General features: G+C 38.0%; 4 protein-coding genes across 4 annotated transcripts; all 4 read left to right on the forward strand.

Annotated features, from left to right (window-relative positions):
• The first annotated feature begins 2,842 nt into the window (after positions 1-2,842).
• LOC121262945 (zinc finger CCCH domain-containing protein 6-like) lies at positions 2,843-9,413 on the forward strand. The gene is made up of 4 exons (XM_041165653.1): positions 2,843-3,207; positions 7,715-7,924; positions 8,031-8,155; positions 8,239-9,413. The coding sequence occupies exons 1-4, from the start codon at positions 3,148-3,150 to the stop codon at positions 9,182-9,184; spliced, it is 1,341 nt and encodes a 446-aa protein (XP_041021587.1). The 5' UTR covers positions 2,843-3,147; the 3' UTR covers positions 9,185-9,413.
• A 351-nt stretch (positions 9,414-9,764) lies between these two features.
• Positions 9,765-12,580, forward strand: LOC121263188. The gene is made up of 2 exons (XM_041166015.1): positions 9,765-10,272; positions 12,309-12,580. Exons 1-2 carry the CDS (start codon positions 9,916-9,918, stop codon positions 12,336-12,338), a joined length of 387 nt encoding a protein of 128 aa, XP_041021949.1. The 5' UTR covers positions 9,765-9,915; the 3' UTR covers positions 12,339-12,580.
• A 1,395-nt stretch (positions 12,581-13,975) lies between these two features.
• LOC121263210 lies at positions 13,976-17,073 on the forward strand. The gene is made up of 3 exons (XM_041166044.1): positions 13,976-14,139; positions 14,265-14,330; positions 16,850-17,073. The coding sequence occupies exons 1-3, from the start codon at positions 14,092-14,094 to the stop codon at positions 16,895-16,897; spliced, it is 162 nt and encodes a 53-aa protein (XP_041021978.1). The 5' UTR covers positions 13,976-14,091; the 3' UTR covers positions 16,898-17,073.
• A 718-nt stretch (positions 17,074-17,791) lies between these two features.
• On the forward strand, positions 17,792-22,236 carry LOC121262806 (probable pre-mRNA-splicing factor ATP-dependent RNA helicase DEAH5). Its single transcript, XM_041165413.1, has 2 exons — positions 17,792-21,192; positions 21,679-22,236. Exons 1-2 carry the CDS (start codon positions 17,951-17,953, stop codon positions 22,070-22,072), a joined length of 3,636 nt encoding a protein of 1,211 aa, XP_041021347.1. The 5' UTR covers positions 17,792-17,950; the 3' UTR covers positions 22,073-22,236.
• Positions 22,237-22,384: the final 148 nt, after the last annotated feature.

Raw genomic sequence — 22,384 nt, forward strand, 5'->3', positions numbered from 1 at the left:
TTACAAGCCCCATCTACATATATCCCCGCTTCTTTCTACTCAATGCGTGCTGCCTGCCCTCCTAAATTGAGTTGCCTCTTTGCCCCCACTACCTCCCCCAACCCACCTTCACCTCCACTTGAGCAATAGATTTGAGGGTTTTTTTTTTTTTTTGTATTTTTTCTTTAGATATTTGGGAGCTCGATCTATCCCAGTGTGTTTAGCAGGCAATAGACATTTCAAAGCAGTCCAATAGATTTCTTCAACAACTTCTTTGAAAACGCCCATCTAGTATACAACTAACGTGAAAAAATTATTTTTTTAATGGTGAATTTAAAAAAAAAAAAGAAAAAAAAAAAGAGAAGGAAGTGTGTAAGATTTGCACATTCTTAAACTATAAATATCGTTATTCTTTTTTTTCTTTTCTTTTTTTCGATAATAGTGTTATCTAGACAAAAAACGCCGGTCCTAGCTTTCAGCTTCTCTTTCAGACTTCTGCAAGAAATATAGTACTATCCAAGAGGTTTGTTAGGGTTTTGACAGGTTGGAACTAAGATGAATTGAAGAGAGGCTTGAAGGAATTGTTGGGTGGAGAAGTACAGAACTTGAAGAAGTTGGAAGATTAGAAGGCTAAGAGACGACGTCGTCAAAGAAAAAGGAAACAAGTGCAAGTTGGTCCTGCGCACCGTTTTAGTGTTAGGAAGTTTAAGGTGCTGCGCACCATTGAGTGGGTCTCTTTATTAAGTTTGTAAATGCAGCATTTGGTATTGATACCAAACGGTGTGTTCGTCTATCCTTTTTTATGTTCCTGTCAAGGTCATTCTAGTTTATTCTCAATTTTGTTAGAAGGGTCATTGTCTTAAGGCAAAAGAAAGTGAGTGGGAAGGTATTGGGAACATTTGGGCATTTTGTAGTGGAATTTGTAAGGAGGTTTGGGAGCCCTCAAAGCACTCCCGTAGTTATCCATTTGATTTCCATTTTCAACATTTCTTCATACATCTAGCGTGCAATCTGTTAACCGTACAACAACCATTCTTCCACCATTGCCATCTTCTTCCTAATACACAACAACACACAACAAGCCTAATATCCACCACTATCCAGCACACAAACAAGCCTAATATCCACAACTATCAAGGTTCTTAACAAGGTCCCAACACTTTCTGGACATTTTCCAACTTATCATAACGTCACAAGAATGTGTAACCCTCATATTCGGGCCACCTGTGCCTGAGTTGAAGTAATGTTAAGTGGGAGAATATGGGCTTTCTTTTACTCTTACAATTCTTTCGAAAACTTCAGGAATACATATTAGTACATGCTACCCTAATTCAATATTTTACTATCGGCTTTGTTTGATTTTTCATCTCATCATATCTAATCATTATAATTTTTTCAGATCTCACACAAAATAAAATAAACAATTTAACTGAAAATTTCAAAAAAATAATAATATTAAAATATAAACTCTAACAATATTTTATTTAATTTTTAACTTTAATCTCAACTCATCTTATATCATCTTATCTCATCTGTAAAAATAAACGATTGTGCTAAAAGTAGAGAAGAAACAAAAAGACCTACTTCTCCCAAGATTTTCGAGAGACACTCCCCACAATCAAGCTTCAAGAGAGGGACTTCAGAGCTTGATAAAATGCATTTTATAGTGAAAATTTTGAATTTAGATTTTAGATTTGAATTTCAAATCAACCATTATTTGAAATTCAAGATTTTAGAACGGTCAAAATCTTGTTTGGCTTTGTCACACACAAAACCAAATTCAAATTTAACATATTATTTTAAAAAGGAGATTTAGATTATAAAGATTCAAATTCAAAAATCATATTTACAAATCTCAACATCCAAACGCAACACGGGATAAATAAGTTGTTGATAACTATGGATGAGCAAGCATAAACAATGAAAAAATAAAATCTTCTTATGCTAAACTTTGGGATCAAAGTGTTCTCCCACTTGAACATTAGCAAGACCCTTGGTCGATGACCTCTCCAATCTCCATGCATTATTTCCACTTGCAGGATGGAGTCTGGGATGCCATTTTCTTGCTATCTAGAGCTGACTACCTACAACCACAGATCAAGCGTCAAGTTGCATTAGAGTGAATAATAGTGAAATATTTTTTAATTTTAACATCTTTACAATATTTCTTAAAAAGTGTATAAAAAATAAAGCATTAAGAGATAAACTCCTTGTAATTAAGGGCATACTTGGATAATGAGATAAAATTAAAATTCTATAAATAGTAGTAAAATGTTTTGAGTTAAAAGTTTTTATTCGATTTTAGAAAAGTAGAGAAAAAGATTTAAATAAAAATATTATAAATTTAAACATTTTTTAATATATTTTTTATTTTAAAATTTGAAAAAGTTATATTATTTTTTATGTTTACTTTTAGAAGTTTGAGAAGTTATAATGATTATATATGATTAGAAAAAAAGGTTAAAAATTTAAAATTAAAAAAAAAATATTTAAGTGATGTTTAAAAAAAAATTATAAAAAGTTATTACTTCTAAAATAACTTAAGCTCCTTATAACTTATAAGTGCTACTTCACGGGTTTCGGCACCTCATGTGCGAGCACGTGATTGGACAGAGAGTAAGGTTTTATTTGGATAATTAGATGAGAATGAATGATTTTAGATAAAAGTTAAAAATTGAAAAAAAATATTATTTTTTAATATTATTATTATTTTAAAATTTATAAAAATTAAATTATTTATTATATTTTATGTAATAATTTAAAAAAATTATAATGATAAGATAGATGAAACTCATTAGGTATCCAAACGCGACCTAGAAAAGGAAAATGTACAAAACGACGAAAGCAAATCCACAGGATGCAGGGTTTCTATGGACTTCTTTCCATGGACTACTTTTCTGTCATTAGTCTTGAGATTTTATTACTATAAGATCTCCATCGGTCCCCGTGCTTCTGCGATTCAGTCGTGTATATTTCGTACAATTAGGGTTCTTAGAAGTGGTAAGTGATTTAAAGGTCTTTGATACAGTAGGCTAGGGATTCAAATCTGAGAGTTGGGCTTCTTTTACTCTGAACTCTATGACCGAACCCAATTGAAACCTATCATAAACATATATTGGAAATCGGAGCGGAGAAAAGAAGTTGGGGAAATTTTTGAGTCTGTAAACTATGCGGGGATTGCACAAATCGAAAAGGGTTTCATGGGCTTCAGATGTAAACCTTTGTCAGGTAAAAACTGCATTTCAAAATTCAGATAACCGGGTTGAAATCTGAAAACCTAATTTTTGTGTAACAAAATGAAAATTGATGTAATTCAACATTCCCTTGTTTGAGCTCTAATTTATGTAATTTTAGTGGTTTTTTTTTTTTTTATTTATTTATTTTTATCTAACTTAATTTTTCTGATTAAGGAACTTGTTTGTCATTCTTTGCCATGTCTGTTTCATTGTCGATGTTGTTCTGAAGGATATCTTTTTACTGTTCTTGGTAACTTTTTTTGGCATTTGAAGAAAAAATTCTGACCTTTTTTTATTTTTTAAAAAAACTAAATGGAAATTTCACATAACTCTGTATCCAATGTATTGCATTTGAGTACAGAAGCACACTTAAATGTCAAAATGACAAAAAGAGGGAAATTTTTTGAAACCATGGAGCAGCTGGCAGGAAATTTGTGTAAATAACATGCATATTTTCTGGCCAAATGCTGAAAATTAATGACATTGCTTTCCATAGGTGATATTTTGAGTAAATTACTTTGAAGTAATACACTGGTATCAGTAGAGCTGAAAGATCGCTGGGAATATGGTATTGGGGATTAAGTTTCGAGTACGACAGTTCTGTGGAGAGAAATCTTTCCAAGTGCTTAAGGTCCTATCTTTCATGTATTATCTAGGCTATAGACTCACGGTTCAAGGCCAGTTCCTTCTTTCAATCCCTCTTTTCCTCTACCCTTAGTACTGCAAATTTATTACATCTATACCAAGCTCATTCTTTTTGTTGCTGACACAAAACGTATCTGGAAGTAGAAGGAGAAAGCAGGTTGCTGAGTCAACGGAATAGGGAACTTCTTGTGAGGAATAAATGCCTTGAATGTTTCAGATAATAAGCAACTTGCTAACTGTAAAACCTGGATAGGAAGTGCCTTAAATGTACCCAGTTATGCTGCCAATCATCACTATGGTAGCAGATCATAATAGATTTTTTTTTATCCCCTCTATACAAAGAGCAGAGGACATGGTAGTTTCAGCTTGAAAAAAAAAAGATGATTGGAGGACGTTTATATTATTTTATTTCTAATATGTGCTGTGCAAGAAAAGTTGAAAAAAATGGGGTATAGGATCCCTTCGAAAAGACTCAAGTTTGAAGTGAAATCGTAATATTAGGTTTATCTTTACCTATGGGCTCCCAGTGTCCTTGGAAGAATATTCGGAGAGTGAAGGTCTCTTTAAGAGTGATGTTTTTTGTGTGGATGGCAGCTTTGGGAGAGGTATTGCTATTGGAGAATCTGGGGAAGCAGATTGTCATTGTAGTGGACTGGTGTTTTATGTGTTACAAGAGTGGGGAGTCCATCTATCACCTTCTTTATTGTGAAGTAGCAAGAGTTATGGAGCTTTTCTTTAATTTCTTTTTTGGTGTTGACTTGGTTATGTATAGAAAGGTGAGAGAGTTGTTGATGGTTTTTTGGGGGGGTGAGAACAGGAGTGGATCTTTTACATGCTGGAAGTTTTTGGTCCTATATGTTCAGTATGATGCATGTGAAGGGAACAGAATGCACGAACATTTGAAGATAGAGAATCTCAGTGGGAGAGCTGAAACAAAATGTTCTAGATTCCCTCCACACATGGTAGTAGATCATAATATTTTTTTTTCTGATTTTTTTTTCTGATTTTTTGAACTTCTATTTTTCTTTTTCTCCTGAATAGTGGGTCTCTTCTATACTACATGTGCACTAGGGTTGTGTCCTCTGCCCTTTGCTGATGGGAATTATATTACTTATCGAAAAAAGAATGGGGATGCCTTTTAGTAAACAGTGAATATTACTTTTGATAGATCCTAATGGCACAAGACAGTTAAAATGAATTCCAAAGATGTTGAAGAGAGGCCTTGTTTGAAGTATATGACCCTTCACAGAAAGAAAAAGAAGTCCGTGCTTATGATTCCTCTAAGGATCAATTACTAGGACGACTTGGAGAAAAACTGCCATGGAAAGGCGCTTCGTTTATATTTCATAAGAAGTCATTTGTAAATTGTGTTTGGGAAGGGGTCTTTGCTATATCAAAATCATACCTCAGTTAGTCATGGTGTTTGAATTAAAAGCAGCTGTGAGAAGTGAAATACATACCATGTTGCAACAGTTGCATTTTTTGTTTTTTACTTCTGTTTTTTGGTAATTATGATGTGGGTTTTTTTAAAATACCTTAACAATGTATAAACTAGGTATATTTCATGGTCAGGAACCAAGAACTTTTGGAAAATGTTAGTTTAGGAAGAGGTTCTGAAGAACTTATAATACTGCTTGATCTCCAGACGCTTAGAGATTTTATGTTCATTTTAACTAGTAGCCATCTCCTCCATTAATAGCTCATTCCTTTAAGTGAACGAATTATCTATACTTCGGTACTCTTTCCTTATGGTATTAATTGGGTGATATATAAATGACTATAAGCTGGATTTCATCATGCTTTAGTGGAATTCTGTATTATTGTTTACTTCTTGCTTTGTTTTGTTTCAATACCTAATCAGGACAGTTGCTTTTCAATTCTTATCCTTTGTTTTTTAATATTTCTGTTAAGGATGCCTTTTGTTTTGGTTGTTGGTGTCATTTGGCATCTGACGAGTCCTAAGATTATCAGGGAAGGATCTAAGCTAAAGTTTCCCTGTGAGTGATCTTTCATTTATCTCAGAGTCATATCCTTTTGCCAACTTATTGTCTCATTGGACATGCATCAAGTACTGGGCTACTTCTTCAATTTCTATTTTTTCTTCTTTTGTTTTTTTATTTTTTATTTTTATTTTTTATTTTTTATTTTTTTTTGGGGGGGGGGGGGGGGGCATGGATGAAGAATTTTCCAGGCAATTTTTGATGGATAGTCGATGGTTAGTTTTACTGAGATTTATTTTTATGAAGTTCTTTGAGCCTCGGTTTTGAATATGAATATTTTTGTTGCGAGTTCTAGAGGTTGAAGAATCAGTGGATCTGCTATTCCTTTAGTTCTGTTGCCAAAAGTTTCAATGTATCCATGCTGATGTCTTTGTATGGAGTGGTGCAACTTAGCAGTACTTTCATATTTTTCCCTTCTAAAATTGTCTCTCTTTCTTTCTTTTTTGAAAAGGAGGCTTAGCCCAAGACTTCAGCCATCTTTGACATTGGAGGGTCAATTGACGTCCCCTCCACACATGGCTAAGGAATGCCAAAGAACCAGACTGAAAGGTGACTGAAGTCCTTGGTTGGCCAGCCATTTAGATGAATTTTTTCTTTCCAGAGTCTGGCACGCAAAGCATCTTTGTCTTGACTGGATATGGCTAGTAATTCCTATATTGGTATCCAAACGTGCAGTGTCAGATCAGAGGCTTTTTAAAGAGCTCTGGCATCAGATTCAGTAATTTGAAATGTTCCCCCTGTGGCTAATGGAAGATGAGCCCTTGTCGATGAGCAAATTTTGCCATGCTATTGATGGCAATGCCAATATTGCAGTACATGCCTAAAATTTAATGGTCACCATATTTTCCAGTAAATCTTGTCTCAGCATGTCCGGAATTCATTAGAATAACTACATTGTTTACCGGGGTTGAAGTGACCAAAGGATCGTCTATGATTTGATTTTGTTTACCTGTTGGAATTGGCTAGATGGCCATATATATTTCCTTTCTATTTTTCTTTGAAGAGTGGGGGATTTTGAAGTTAGTTTGGCTTGGTTCTATGCTTTTCCTAAGGAAAATCTGAACCATGGTGGGGGAGATTGGATATTTGGTTGTTTGTTTGAAATTTCGTCGAGGAAAATCATATGTGCCATGATATCTCTCCTCCAGAAACTCTAAAGAATACTTTAGATTCTTTTTTTCCTTTAGCAGGCAATTATCTAGGGTTTGAGAGTTGAAAGATTGCCTGCAGTCCCAGTCGGGCGTGGGGATCAAGCTGATTCCTAAAATCTGGTCAAGTGGCAGTCTTGAATGATACCTTCAACTATCCTCCAAACCATGGCCACGCACAGCTATAGTTCCTATATGAACCCATCTTCTGTTTCAACTCCTCCAGGGCCTAAACAAGTAAGGTGTTAACTGGTTAAGTGGATGGCAATTGGGATGCTATATTAGTGTTCAGAGGGAAATCCCTCAACATAAATGAGTTTTGGGTGAAATGCACAGGAATTGCCATTTTCAGTAGTCCTTGCAAGGATCTTTATCTTTCTGGATTAGAAACGGTCAAAATGGACATATTGAAATGAGCGTCATGATTGTAAACTCATCTTATGCATAGGTTTGGAAGACTACCTTTGAAATCTTTCTTCTCCATTTGTGTACTCCTTGATTTTTTGTTTTGCTTTTACAAATTTTATTTGACCCCTAGTCAGATATAGATTGGAAACAAGGAAGGAGATGAAGTGGTTTTGGTATTGAAGTATGTTTAACTTGCCATTTCCTTGTGTACCAAAGTTGTAGTTGCTTGTGTGAAATTTAATGAGGACCAAGCATCTAATGATACGATACTATTTATAATGATATCTCTATGGAACAGGTCAGGTTGTTCCTATCAGAGGAGTCACCTACACAAGTTGGGCTGGGTGCTCAAGATCACCTCCAAGCAAAGACGTCATCGGTATTGCATTCAACAGGACCAGGGTCTGATGATAACCTGCCCCCTGGCTTTGAAGGATCTCATCCTGATAACCAGCTGCAGATTAAGCTGTCCCAAATTCATCTCATCAAATGGAGATCTCCTTCTCAGGTACTCTTAAATTGAATCATGCCACTGAAGATGCATTATGCAAGCTTTGGATCAGTTCATTCCTTTGCTCGTTTAATGTTTCTTTGTTATGTTTTGATTTCTATAGTTTGTGCTGGATTTCACTTGGCAAGTGGTTGCGGGGGAAGAAAGTGAGGAGAGCGAGGTTCAAAGTCAGAGGGAGATAAGAGTACTCGAAGCTGTTTATCCACGCCCGTCTGCCATTCCTCCTAAGTATGATACTTCTTCCTTCCTAAGGCTTTTGTTCTTCGGTTATAGTCTTCCTTGAACTGAACAGTTTTCCATGCTCCATAAAGCCCTTCTGTTTCAGTAGATACAGAAGACTCGAGTCACAAAGATGAGCAAACTCTTTTGATACCTCTTACTCCCATTGAGGATGAAGACGTTGCGGTAGATGTATCACCTGATTCTGTTGCACCATTTAATGTTCCTATAAGCCATCAGTCACTGCTATTGGCTCCTGGAATTCCATCTCCGTCTCAAGGTAGTTTACCTACCATTGCAAACCCTCTAGTCCGGAAGCCACCTGCTGCAATGATCGTTGGTGCACAACCTGACGTTGTAGCATCTGCATCTGCTGCCATAAATGCAATTGGGAAGACCAATGAGCATGGAAACTTGATTGACCCTGAATTGCTCATTACAATTCTAAGCAACCCAAAAATGATTGAGAAATTGGTTACAGATTATGGAATGGGCACCAATACACAGGATGTACCCAAGGCTAGTTCACCTCCGGTGGCTTCATCGGATCAACATCCCATTCCCATTAATCGGAGAGTAACTGGTACACCCTCATCAGCTACCGTATTAGGTGGACCGTTCTACCCTAAGCCAAATGGGGTTGGAGTACGACATCCAAATCCACCAATTTCTCTGCCCCCAGTTGTACCAGTTTCCTCTCCACCAACCTCTGTCGGAGCTCCTCCTGCAAAGGACATCAACTATTACAAGAGCTTGATTCAACAACATGGGGGAGAAAGACCAGAGGCCCTTCCACAATATGGTAACCGTCACAGTCACCAGTCAGGAGCAAACCAGGAATTGATAAATAACCACAAATCGAGAGATCTGAGGCCTAAAATTATGAAACCTTGCATATATTTTAATAGTTCAAGAGGATGTCGGAATGGTGCCAACTGTGCATATCAGCATGATACATCATTCCAGCAGCAGGGGAGTAGTGTGCCGGAGGCGCAAAGTGCGAAGAGAATGAAACTGAATAGGGAGATCAGCAGTTAGCCTTACGACTACTGAATGTACATTTCTCCAGATGGAAAGGCTTATTGCAGCTCTCAATATCTTCGTTCTCTTTTGGCTTGATTTTATCGTCAAGTTGTTTACCTTTTTACCACTTTACTCTATTTTGCGTGAAACATTGAGATTTAAAATTCTGGTGGGGATGGTTTGATCTGATAATCTTCACCGATATTAGTTAAAAGGTTAAACACAAAATTAATTGAGCTTTTTACTCCTGCTAAGATTGATCAAATTGGTCCCTCCGATAAAAATCATAGGGACTAATTTTATATTTAACTCATTAGTTAATGCGATGGCAATTTCTCTTCTTTTAATAATTTGTAAAGTTATTTTTATTGTAAAGTAGATTTAATGGATTATATTAAATCACATTAGTTTGTCGGTTTAGTTTTGTATAATTTCTTTGTGTAGCAACTCTAAAAAAAGGGGATCCTATCATAGGGGTGTGTAAAAAAAAGAATAATGCTAAATTTAATTATGGGTTGTGCAAGCGTTGTGTACTCAAAAATTATGTGGAGTGTATAGGATATGAGGATGATGAAAGATACCTCCATAAGCGGGTGTGTATTGTGCGGAAAAAGCTTTATATTTCCTACGTGGGCCGGGCATGCGAAACAACGAGGTGAAAATATAAATGCGGCGAGCGTGGATCGAGTTCATTGACTCCTCCAAATCTTTGAGCACAGAGTGAGAGAGACAAGAAGACTGCAGTAATGTTGAAGTTCCTCTCAAGGGTTCGTATCGAGTTTAATGCCTTAGACCCACGTACAGCATCGTGCATGGAGTTCTTGGCGCAGTGCAATGCACGCAAGGCCAAAGAGTCCAACCCCGCTTGTCAAATCCAGGTGAAGCGCCGAACCGACGACCACCCGCCCCAGATCACCGTCGCCTTCGTCAACGGGGTCGAAGAGGTCTTCGATGCCACAGCCACCCCGGCCCAGACTATAAGGAATATGATTCTCGAAAAGGGCCAGCTCCTCGAGACCGAGCAAATGTTCCGTGAAGCTGGCGAGGCCTGGCCCGTTATCATCCCTGAGGAAGAGCTACACCAACACGCGCCGGGTACTAAGGTGCGCGCATGTTCTATCTTGCTGCACAGATGTGTCGGTTGTCTTCTATTTTTGTTTCTATTTAGGTGTGTGGTTGAGGCATTTGGTCGAACATTTGATACGTATGGGTTTTATTTCTGAAGCTAGGGATCGATGGGTGCTGAATTGGTTGTTTTGTGGTACATTGTTTTGCCATATTCGTCATTTATTAGTTACCTCTAGTGTATATATTAAATCATTTTTATCAGGCGTTTATCGTTCTGGGACTGTTGTAAAAATATTTGTTATTTTCATTTATAAAGCTCCTGTCTTGCTTTTCTTTGTTGATGCTATTTGCGGAATATTATTAGTCTCTCCCCTACTCTCTAAAACTGAGCCTTGCCTTCAACTTTAGAATTGTTGTTCTTTCTACTTTATGGAGATGGCCAGTGTGTTGGGCATGGCCAATTCCCGAAACCCATGGTAAGTGTTTTTTTTTTTTCTGATCAAGTACAATGGTGGGGGATGGGGACTCCAACAAACACCCCAATGCAGCCAATATAGAGCAAAGAAAAAAGAAGCTCATTGGAGCCCATGCCATGTTTCTTGGCCATTTCTTCGTTCGAAAATATGACCATTGGAGCAATTTTTGAGGCAGTTCAGAATTATATTTTGATAAGGTGAACCCCGCAGAAAACCAAATTGAGGTGGTTTCTGTTGAACTTCCATTCCCATCTTTGTAGGTAGGAGCACGAATCTTCTGGCAAAAACAGATGGTAAGAAATCTGCAGTGAAGCACAATGGCACATGGAAACAGTATGTGTGTTGAAAGGAAAATGTGGTTTTGGTGGAGCCGATCACCAAGAGATTTCTGACAAGGTGCATGGGTGGCAGAGGACGGCTGATGGTCATAGATTGGAGATTCAATGTCCCTGAAAAAAAGCAGAAAATAAGGAAAATAGAAAAGAAATTAAGAAAAATAAAAAGGGAAGTAGGCAGGCTGACAGCTAAAAGAGGTTGGTTTCAAAACGGGGGCTCAAATCTGCTTCAGGTGGGTGCTGTGTGGCTGTCACAGTGGAATGGCCCTTTCATTGGTCAACCAACAGTGGACGAAGGAGTTACAATGTAGGGTTTGTGTGGGTAAGTGGCGAACTGAAAGAGATTTTAACCTCCAATGGCCTGAAGGGGAAAAAAAAAAAAAAAAAAAAAAAAGGAGAGGAAAGGGGAAAGGGATGGAGGAAGAGGGAAGGAGAGGAGAAGGTAGGGTAGGGTGTTCTAATTTACAAGAGGGTGTGGGGGAAGCTCTTCTCTTTTGCTCCATTGAGTTGAAGGAGTCTTTTGGGGGGAGAGATGAGTTTTCACAATAATGAGAGACCCATTTTAAGTGTTCACTTGCATGTAGGAGAGAAATAGGTAGCAAAAGTAATTAGGGGAGAAGTAACCGTGTATTTTGTCAAAATTGAATGACACACTAGGAGTTCGTTCATGGATTCTTCTGTACGTATTCAAATTAATGTTAGTGATGAGCATCATGTCTTTACATGTCTGACATGAATTTGATCAAAGTTTCCTACAAATCATTGGCTGCAGTTTTTGCTACATATCATGGGTATGCGATGTATGCTGATTGCATGACTTTTCTTCCTGTACTTTAGATAAACTTCCTTCTGGATTAAATAGAATGGATGTTTGGTTTAACTATAAGTGCATTGTAGTTATGATCTTCTGATGATTATAGCACAATTACATGATTCTCCTCAATTCACTGAATAAATAGTTTTTTGTGGACACTACACTCACCAATATCAGAAGTCCTTGGTCCGTGCTGGGTGCTTACTAAACGCCAGAACAATAGATCCTTTCATAAGCAGAAAGTCACATGTTTCTGTGTATAGCTTTAGATAGCAGAGGAGAGTCTTTTGTTTCTGTTTCTTGCTTCTTGTGTATTTGTGCGTGTTTGTGGATAAGCAGAGGAGAGTCTTTTGTTTCTGTTTCTGTTTCTCTCTGCTTGTAGTTTGCAAATGATACAACTTATAATGATCTACATTCTCATGCTACTGATGTGCCTTTTCTTTCAGCCGAGGAAAGCAGAAGAGAAGAAGCAGTAACAGTTTCACATCTGTGATGTATATCTTGCTTGGGATCATTATAGGTGGTTGTCCAATCTGCTATACTTTTAATTGTGAAGTTTCATTTTGGCAAGAAAATCCCACATGTGAGAGTGTGAGACATTACTTTACTTTGAACCTTGCCTTGTTTTGTACTGCTAGCATGCTGCTCTTGCTTCGCAAATGGAGGCATTGGGTCTGTCGAGTCTATTGATTGAAATAATAATTGAATCCTTATTTCTCATCAGTGTGTGGATGGTTATAAATGTTATACTTTGATTCATCATTTTAGGTCCCAGGCTTCTATTCTCGAATTGCAGAGTCTACCTGAAATTCATAATAGAGTTGGGCTTACATCTAGTGAGAAATTACTGGATGCGTTTTGTTAAAAAGTGAACGAATTAGATCTATTTATTTATTCATTTCAATCGATCTAATCTATTCATTTACATAAGAACATGTTAATTGTACTGAAAAAAAAAAAAACTTATTTTTCCACATGTCACCTATTGATATGCTGAAAATTATGAAATTTTATGTCAAAAAAAAATTGACAAAATGAGTATTGTACGTAAAATTGTAAGTACATGTAGTACTACTCTTTATATAATAGGACACATTCATTGTTTTTTTCACACCAGATGTAAGCCAACTCTTTGTAACATGGAGTCTTTGGAGTGACTTGCCAGCTAGAGCTTATTTCTAGAAGGCCCTTATAATCTATGTATATTGTTTTTATACTTTTCAAACCTGTTCATGAACTAATGTTAAAACTTAGGTCATCTACTTCTTCCCCTATGACTACTAGTCTTCCAACCTAAAAACAATTCTCCCCACTAGTTGCCAAATAGATTTTTTCCTCTTTCCTCTCTAAAATAAAATATTCCTATTTGTTTAAATTTTATAAATGTTCCTATTTATTTGGTCAAGAGGAAGTAGAAAATGTGCTAATTTAAATGGTTGATCAATGAAGAAATTTATAATGTATTATATCAATCGGTATGATTAAAGATGAAAAATTCATCCATGTGATTGAGGTTGAAAATTTCAAGATTGAAAAATTAGCATTGCCCAATTTCACCATCTCATCTCATGAAATAAAAAGGTAGTAATTTTTATGAGTGAGTGGTTCTATATGTATTTATAATTTTCCGCATAATATTATACAAGTAGCAGCCTCATTTTATAGTGTTTTCTTTTTAAATTTGAATTTCAAATATTGAATTTTGAAATTTTTATCATGTAAGTAAAATTGTAAATATATATATATATATATATCATTTTCCAATTCTTATATAAGATGATTTGATCAAAGTAATCTTTCAGCAGAGCCATGCGTATTATTTCGAAACAAAAAGAGATCTCATTGTTCGGTTTAGGCCGGTTTGAATTTAAAAAGTGTTTTATCTTATTTCATCATTATAATTTTTTTAAATTTTTATACGAAATATAATAAATAATATAACTTTTTCAAATTTTAAAATAAATAAAAATATATTTTATTAATTTTTATATTTTATTTAAAATCATCTCATCTTTAAATCCAAGCCAGCACTTACTGTCCTGATTGGATTTCTGGGCTGACCCAAACTGATGCGGAGCCACACGATCTTTCGGTTTAAAATCCGACCCGACACTTTATGTGCTTCGTGATATTCAATACTTGAGAGCGAAAGCAAGGGGAGAAAACCTGATCCGCGAATTGGGACATTTTGATCCGATTAGGGTTTTACCAAAAGCACTTGGTCATCGGATGGCACCGCCTCCAGGCCCTTATTCTGGCACCAGCACTCTCGCTCTTGTACCTCTTCAATCTTCACCTTTCATTCTTCATCAAATCTCTGTTTGGATTCGAAGTCAATTATCACAATTTAGTGTTTTCGGCGTTCCTGGTATTCAAATAGTTGAGTTCTTTGTTCTTTGCAGGTGGCTCGTGCATCAGCATTCACTTTAGGTGTGGTCTATGGAAGCCTGAAGCTTAAGATTCTCAAAGTAATTTATGATCATATTTTTCCCCTTTTTTTTTTCTGGATTTTAGCTTTTGACTTGCGTGCTACCGTTGGTTGGCCCGGTCCAGAATTATCTGTTTCACTGCTCGTATAAGTGGGTCTGTAGTTAGCACGCTTGCATGTGAAATTGCTACAAGTTAACATTGCTTATAGTTTGGGTCTCCCTCCCCCAACCACATGAAAAGAAAGGGAAGAACTTTGAAACGTAAATTTCAATTTCTCCCCTCGTTAATGTCTATCCGTTAAGCTGGGCGGGCATGATTTTAATGGCCGGGACTTAAATAAGGTGGATAATTAGAACTTGTGTTTCAAATTGTGAGGTGGCTAATAGTTTATGGAATGTCATTTTTGGAAGGGTGGGCATTTCTTGGGTGATGCCAAAGCATGTGGTGAATTTACTAGCTTGTCGGAGGTATTCTGGGCGGAGTCTACCTATTGGAGCCATTTGGAAAGTGATTCCTTTGTGCTTGATGTGGAGTTTATGACTAGAAAGGAAAGAGAGATGTTTTGAAGACAAAGAACAATTGATGGAAGAAATTAGGGAATTTTTCTTTAAAACTCTATGTCTATGTGCTAAGGCTAATGATGATGTGTTGGAGTTAATCTAGTTTTTTCAATCTTTTTAGTCGCTGTGTGTAGGTATTTCCTCTTGGGGGCTTAGTATAACCGTGGTAGTTTGGAGGTCATATTTGCTGAAGAAATGGTATTTTTGAGGAAGAAAGTATAATATCTCCGAGAGAGAGAGAGAGAGAGAGAGACTTCATTGCAGAATAGAACAGGGATACAAGCCTCTCTATGTTCTTTGTAACATATATATGTATATATATATATATTCTAAATTACTCTCATCATATGTATATATTTTTGCATTTTTATACTTATGATATTTTTCTAACCTATAAAATGGCATGGTATCTCTTTAAAAATATCATGATATATTACTTTGTACTTTGAAAGTGTTTTAACATTGAAGAGAGTAAAAAACAGTGAAGAAGAAAAGAGTGCGGATTGTTTTGACACCAACATGGGCCACGTGAACATCCCCAGCATAATGTGCAACCCATAAACTAGTAACTGTTTAGACATATGTTGAACAAAGTTTCATGTAGTTAATAATAGATTGCTAAGTTCATTTATGGGGAAGGAGTGGGGAGGGGGAGCATTGCATTCAGATTACATGATGACTCTTCATCATATATAAGGTAAAATAAGCATAACGTCGGAGTTCTAGCTTGATCAAAGTTTTGTGTGACATGATAATAGCCAAGGCTACATATGTTGGGGGTCTGTATGGATAAGGAATTTTTACATTTGAAAGACTGAAGAAAAAGGGGTTAAGATGCTGGCTAGCATAGCTTCTAATTTTCATGGTTTGATGCTTGGATAAACCCAACTTACAAGTGAGAGTTCCCACTCATCCAAAACATTTTGGCCTCCATTTACCGAGTGCTCTGGTGAAGCCAAGCCATCAAGGATGACTACTTCATAAAATTGCAGTGGACCTAGCTTGGAGGTCTAGCTGGAGCCATTGTGCTCACATTTTAACTGCTCTTGAAATTAATGTAAGTGTTGATCCATTGGACATGGAAGCAAGTCAAGTGGGTTAGAGATTAGTGAAGCCTGGATGAGGTACTCAGATTGTTAAGAGGAAAGGGATGAAAAAAGATGAGAGACAAAATAACAGTCTGTTCATTGAGGATATGGTTTTTTGGATGTCAAAACCTTCTTTTAATAATGCTCTGTTTACAGATTTATGAAAAAATAATGCTCTGTTTGTAGAATGCACATAATGTCTATTTAAGCACCATTTCAAGAGAGGATACAATGTCCTAGGGCCAAAGTTCTTCACCCAAGTAACTGCAGTATTTATATATGAAATTGTAAATGGCTTGGTGCCATTTTTCATCTTATGGAATTCAATGTGCGTCAGCAAAATGTCCCGGATATTCCTGAGTTACATTTTTAAGCTCACTTCTATCTTGTAGTTTTATTGCTAAGCACCCTTTAACCGAGAGGTTGAAGTGAGCAACTTACCTGATATGATCTATTTAGTGTACTGAAGTAGAATTTAAAAAAAATTCTTCCTAAAGTACACAATTTCTTGGTGGGAAATTATACTTACCTTCAAACTATTATCCGTTTTGCATTGATACCTCAAAACTTCCAATTTTGGTATTTAGCACTACAATTTGATACTTTCATGACAATTTGCGTTTACAGAAATTTGTAGCTTGGATTGTGAAGGATAATAGTTTAGGGGGTTTGTTGTGATGTTTTGTCTCTCTTTCTGAGCTAAAGAACACCTAATTTAAGCCACTTGTCGAAAAAAAAAAAGAACGCCTATCCAAGTCCGCAGAAGTATAATATTTTCTCTATGTTATCATGATTGGGTTTATCAATCTTGTTTTGATCTCCGTCGGCAGCAGTTCTTTATCTACAGTATTTTTGTAAAAAAAAATTTGATGGAAGTTTGATTTATTTTTCTCCCCTTTTTGCTGCTAGGCAAAGGCAAAGTCACATCAGAAAGCTGATGCTAAGGCTCATCACTGATGACATTTTTTGGGGCTGCTGGCAGGAAGGAGAGGACTTGTGTTTCTTTTATAAGATGAAGATTGTTTTAAGAGTATTGCTGGACCTATAATTTTATTTTATTCATTTGTGAGTTTTTTTTTTAAATTTAAATTTCTTAATTTTTAACATATCAATAACTAATATGTAGAGAAATAATTTTTTTTTTAAAATATAGTTAACTTTTTTTTCTTGGTAACGATGGTTAAAGGGTATTTGTTGCCAAGAATTGATTGATATACACACAGTACATTTCATAATACATTTTATAACAATGTTGTAAGATAAGGATATTTTTATAAAGTAACGTTATTTTTGTAAAATGTTTTATAAAATTATCTTTCATTTAACGTATTGGAGAAAATGTCGTGTAATTTTCCTTCGTTGCCACCCCAGTTTAGAGATTGTCCTTTTATGAATGGCAAATAGTAAAAGCTTGTCGTGGCTAACGCTATGATTGTTGGAGCAGAAATTTTGTTGGTAAATATGTCTGCCATTAGACGTTCGTGTGCCTCTCTCTTATATTGGTTTACACAAAGTATTTGGCATGGCGGTGATGGCGTTAAATTTTGTTGCGATTTGATTTTTACTTTAGCCATTCTGGTGCTGATCTTTTACTCGGGATGGATCTCTTTTATCCGTTTAAAACGTTTAAAAATCATTTTTCAATTATAAAAATATATTTATTATTTTCTGAAAAATTATGTCTTAAAAAAATTATTTGTTATGTGATACTATTTTTTGTTAAAATATTTTAGTCATGAAATAATTTTATAATTTAAAATGACTTCAATTATAAAATTATTTTTATTATAAATGAATCTAATATATCAATCAGTTCGCAGAGTGATTGGCTGCAGCACTTCAGTGGATAAAACCTTCGATTTAGTTCAAAAGAGACCAAAACTAACAATTACGTAATGTCTTCCCCTTCTTGTCTGGTAGAGTCCCAAAAACAGTGAACTCTTATTCCCAGAACTTGCACAAGTCTCGCTCTATTGCTTCCTTGAATCTCTTACTTCTGTATCTTCACCAATGGCACCCGCTCCCAAAGACGACGGTCTGAAGAAGCTCGAATACTTATCGCTCGTATCCAAGGTATGCTCGGAACTGGAAACGCATCTAGGGTTTGGAGACAAAGTTCTCGCCGAATTCATCACCGAGTTGGGCCGGGACTGCGAGACCGTGGACGAATTCGACGCGAAATTGAAGGAAAACGGCGCCGAGATGCCCGATTACTTTGTACGTACGCTTTTGACAATAATACACGCTATTCTTCCTCCGAAGCCGAAGTCCGAGAAGGAATCGAGCAAAGAGATCGCTCCGGATGATAAGAACACCAAGTATTCGGCGCTGGTGATTGCGGATAATAGGGATAGAGCTAAGGAGATCGAGAGGGAAATCGAATTGGAGGCCCAGGAGCGCCGTAGAGACAGGGAAGAACCCTTGGAAGAAGATAGGCATAGAGCGAGAGACCGGGACCTGGACCGAGACCGAGGCCGGGACAGGGACCGAGACCGAGGCAGAGACAGGAACCGAGACAGAGACCGAGACAGTGGTAGAGATGGAAGAGATAGGCGCAGGGATAGATATGATAGAGACGAGAGGCATAGAGATAGGGATATCCATGATGAGGAGGATGATAGAAGGGATTACAGGAATAAGGAAAGGCACAGGAATCGACACGAGAAGAATGGGAGAGACGATGAAAATGTGGATGATAGGGATAATGGTGAAAAGGAGGATTATCGGAGAGGAGGTAGAGACCAGCACAATGGGCGGTATCAGTCCAATGAGCCCGAATTGTATAAGGTTTACAAGGGTAGGGTTTCAAGAGTGATGGACACGGGCTGCTTCGTGCAATTGACTGATTTGAAGGGGAAGGAGGGTTTAGTACACGTTTCACAGATGGCGACTCGGCGGATTGCTAATGCCAAGGATGTGGTGAAGCGGGATCAGGAAGTCCACGTGAAGGTGATTTCGGTATCGGGTCAGAAGCTGAGTCTTTCGATGAGGGATGTTGATCAGAATACTGGTAAGGATTTGCTTCCGTTGAAGAAGAGCTCAGAGGACGATACAAATAGGACAAATCCGTCCGGCGGGTCAAGGGAGGGGCCAGTGATGAGGACGGGTCTCTCGGGGATCAGGATTGTGGAGGAGGACGATGGTGTGCCTTCACGTAGACCATTAAAAAGGATGAGTTCACCGGAGATATGGGAAGCTAAGCAGTTGGTTGCTTCGGGTGTTATGAGTATTACAGATTACCCGACGTATGATGAGGAAGGAGATGGAGTGCTTTATCAAGAAGAGGGTGCTGAGGAAGAGCTTGAGATTGAACTGAACGAGGATGAGCCGGAATTCTTGCAAGGGCAGAGCCGGTATTCGATGGATATGTCACCTGTTAAGATTTTCAAGAACCCAGAAGGGTCTTTGGGTCGTGCAGCTGCGCTTCAGTCTGCACTGATAAAGGAGCGGAGAGAGGTGAGGGAACAGCAACAGCGTACGATGCTCGACTCTATTCCAAAGGATCTGAATCGTCCTTGGGAAGACCCTATGCCAGATATGGGTGAGAGGCATCTAGCACAGGAGCTTAGAGGTGTTGGTTTATCCGCATATGACATGCCTGAATGGAAGAAGGATGCTTATGGAAAATCCATCAGTTTTGGGCAGAGGTCAAAGCTCTCCCTTCAGGAACAAAGGCAAACCTTGCCAATCTACAAACTAAAGAAGGAACTCATCCAGGCTGTGCATGACAATCAGGTCCTAGTTGTCATTGGTGAGACTGGTTCGGGTAAGACAACTCAGGTAACTCAATATCTTGCGGAAGCTGGATATACTACGAAGGGGAAAATTGGTTGTACTCAGCCCCGTAGGGTGGCTGCCATGTCCGTGGCCAAGAGGGTTGCTGAAGAGTTTGGCTGTCGGTTGGGTGAGGAAGTTGGATATGCTATTCGTTTTGAGGATTGTACTGGTCCAGATACTGTCATCAAGTACATGACAGACGGCATGCTTCTTCGGGAAGTTTTGATCGACGAGAACCTTTCTGAGTACTCTGTTATTATGCTTGATGAAGCACATGAGAGGACAATGCATACAGATGTTCTTTTTGGATTACTTAAAGAACTAGTGAAACGGAGACCTGACCTTCGCTTGATCGTCACCTCTGCGACACTGGATGCAGAGAAGTTTTCAGGGTATTTCTTCAACTGTAATATATTTACAATTCCTGGTAGAACTTTTCCTGTGGAGATACTCTACACGAAACAGCCAGAAAGCGATTACTTAGATGCATCCCTAATTACCGTGCTACAGATCCACTTGATGGAACCTGAAGGAGACATCCTTCTCTTCTTGACTGGTCAGGAGGAAATTGATTTTGCATGCCAATCTCTTTATGAGAGGATGAAAGGGCTAGGTGAAAATGTTCCGGAATTGATTATTCTACCAGTATATAGTGCACTTCCTAGTGAAATGCAGTCAAGGATATTTGACCCTGCCCCGCCAGGGAAGAGAAAAGTGGTAGTGGCTACAAATATTGCTGAGGCATCTTTGACCATTGATGGGATTTTTTACGTAATTGATCCTGGGTTTGCGAAGCAAAATGTGTATAATCCGAAGCAAGGGCTTGATTCACTGGTCATAACTCCTATTTCACAGGCATCGGCCAAGCAACGAGCCGGGCGTGCTGGTCGTACAGGGCCGGGGAAATGTTATCGCCTCTATACTGAGAGTGCATACCGCAATGAGATGTCTCCTACTTCAGTTCCTGAAATCCAGAGGATTAACCTAGGGCAGACTACGCTTACCATGAAAGCTATGGGGATAAATGATCTTCTGTCTTTTGATTTCATGGACCCACCTTCCCCACAAGCGCTCCTTTCTGCCATGGAACGGCTGTACAGTCTAGGAGCTCTTGATGAGGAGGGGCTTCTGACTAAATTGGGCAGGAAAATGGCAGAATTTCCGCTTGAACCACCATTATCTAAGATGCTACTCGCCAGTGTGGACCTTGGATGCAGTGATGAGATTTTGACAATCATTGCAATGATTCAAACGGGCAATATCTTCTACAGGCCTCGGGAGAAACAAGCCCATGCAGATCAGAAGAGGGCCAAGTTTTTCCAGCCTGAGGGAGACCATCTGACGTTACTTACAGTTTATGATGCCTGGAAAAATAATAACTTTTCTGGGCCATGGTGTTTTGAGAACTTTGTTCAGTCTAGGTCCTTGAGGAGGGCTCAGGATGTCAGGAAACAGCTGCTCACCATCATGGATAAGTATGGTCTTCCATTTTCTTTTTATCTATCAAAGTTCTAGAATTGATTCCTGCCATTAGCTTTGCTTCCAGTTCCGACTTTCATTTCTTAGTTGCAAAATAATAATTGTTCCCACCCTGGTTGTATCCACGCAATTATGATAGCAGTGAACGGCCATCTGAGTTTGTATATCAGTGAAGTTAAAATGTGCTCTCCACCCTGAAGTGACATTTTTCTACTATAAATGATGCTAGGATAACTGCTTTTTGACTAATTTATCTGGAATTTTCATGAGCCCTATTACTTGCTTGCTGCTAGGATTTTTTCTCAATCCATTTAGTTAGTCACAAACAGAAAAGGACGTGTAAAGAGACTTTCTGATTCTTTGATGTAGCAGCATCCTTGCTGTACTTTTTAACGATTGTCTGTGGTTATAGTAATGCCACCTGAGGTAGAGCTTGCTTGTCATATATCTATTCTGACTCGATAATTGATACTGCACTGCAGATATAAGTTGGATGTAATGAGCGCAGGAAGGAATTTTATAAAGATAAGGAAGGCAATTACTGCAGGATTCTTTTTCCATGCTGCTAGAAAGGACCCACAGGAGGGTTATAGGACCCTGGTTGAGAATCAGCCAGTTTATATCCATCCTAGCAGTGCTCTTTTCCAGAGACAACCTGACTGGGTCATCTACAATGAGCTGGTTATGACCACAAAAGAGTACATGCGAGAGGTCACGGTTATAGATCCAAAATGGCTTGTTGAATTGGCACCAAGGTTCTTCAAAGTGGCAGATCCTACAAAGATGAGCAAGCGCAAACGACAGGAAAGAATCGAACCGCTTTATGACAGATATCATGAGCCTAACTCTTGGCGTCTGAGTAAACGCCGTGCTTGAGATGCGTCCCACTTTGATTCCACCCATGCGGCGGGCAGGGGTCGGGACAAGGGCACACCCCGGACGGGGGTGCGGGTAGCACCCCTATCTTCTGTAAAGGTTAGTATTGCCCTTGAATAATTTTGAGGCTATTAAATTATTAATTCCAGTTAGGTGTTCCTCTATGTGTAGCTCGGCTTTTTGCTATTTTTTAATTAAATCTTAAAAAAAAAAAAAAATTTGAGGCCATTTTGACTCTCACTGACCCTTGGACTGTAATGGTGAAAAGTTTTCCAAGTTCTTTATGTTGACTGACTATAACAGATTGGCAAA

Source organism: Juglans microcarpa x Juglans regia, chromosome 4S (genome assembly GCF_004785595.1).
Source record: "Juglans microcarpa x Juglans regia isolate MS1-56 chromosome 4S, Jm3101_v1.0, whole genome shotgun sequence".
NCBI lineage: Eukaryota > Viridiplantae > Streptophyta > Magnoliopsida > Fagales > Juglandaceae > Juglans > Juglans microcarpa x Juglans regia.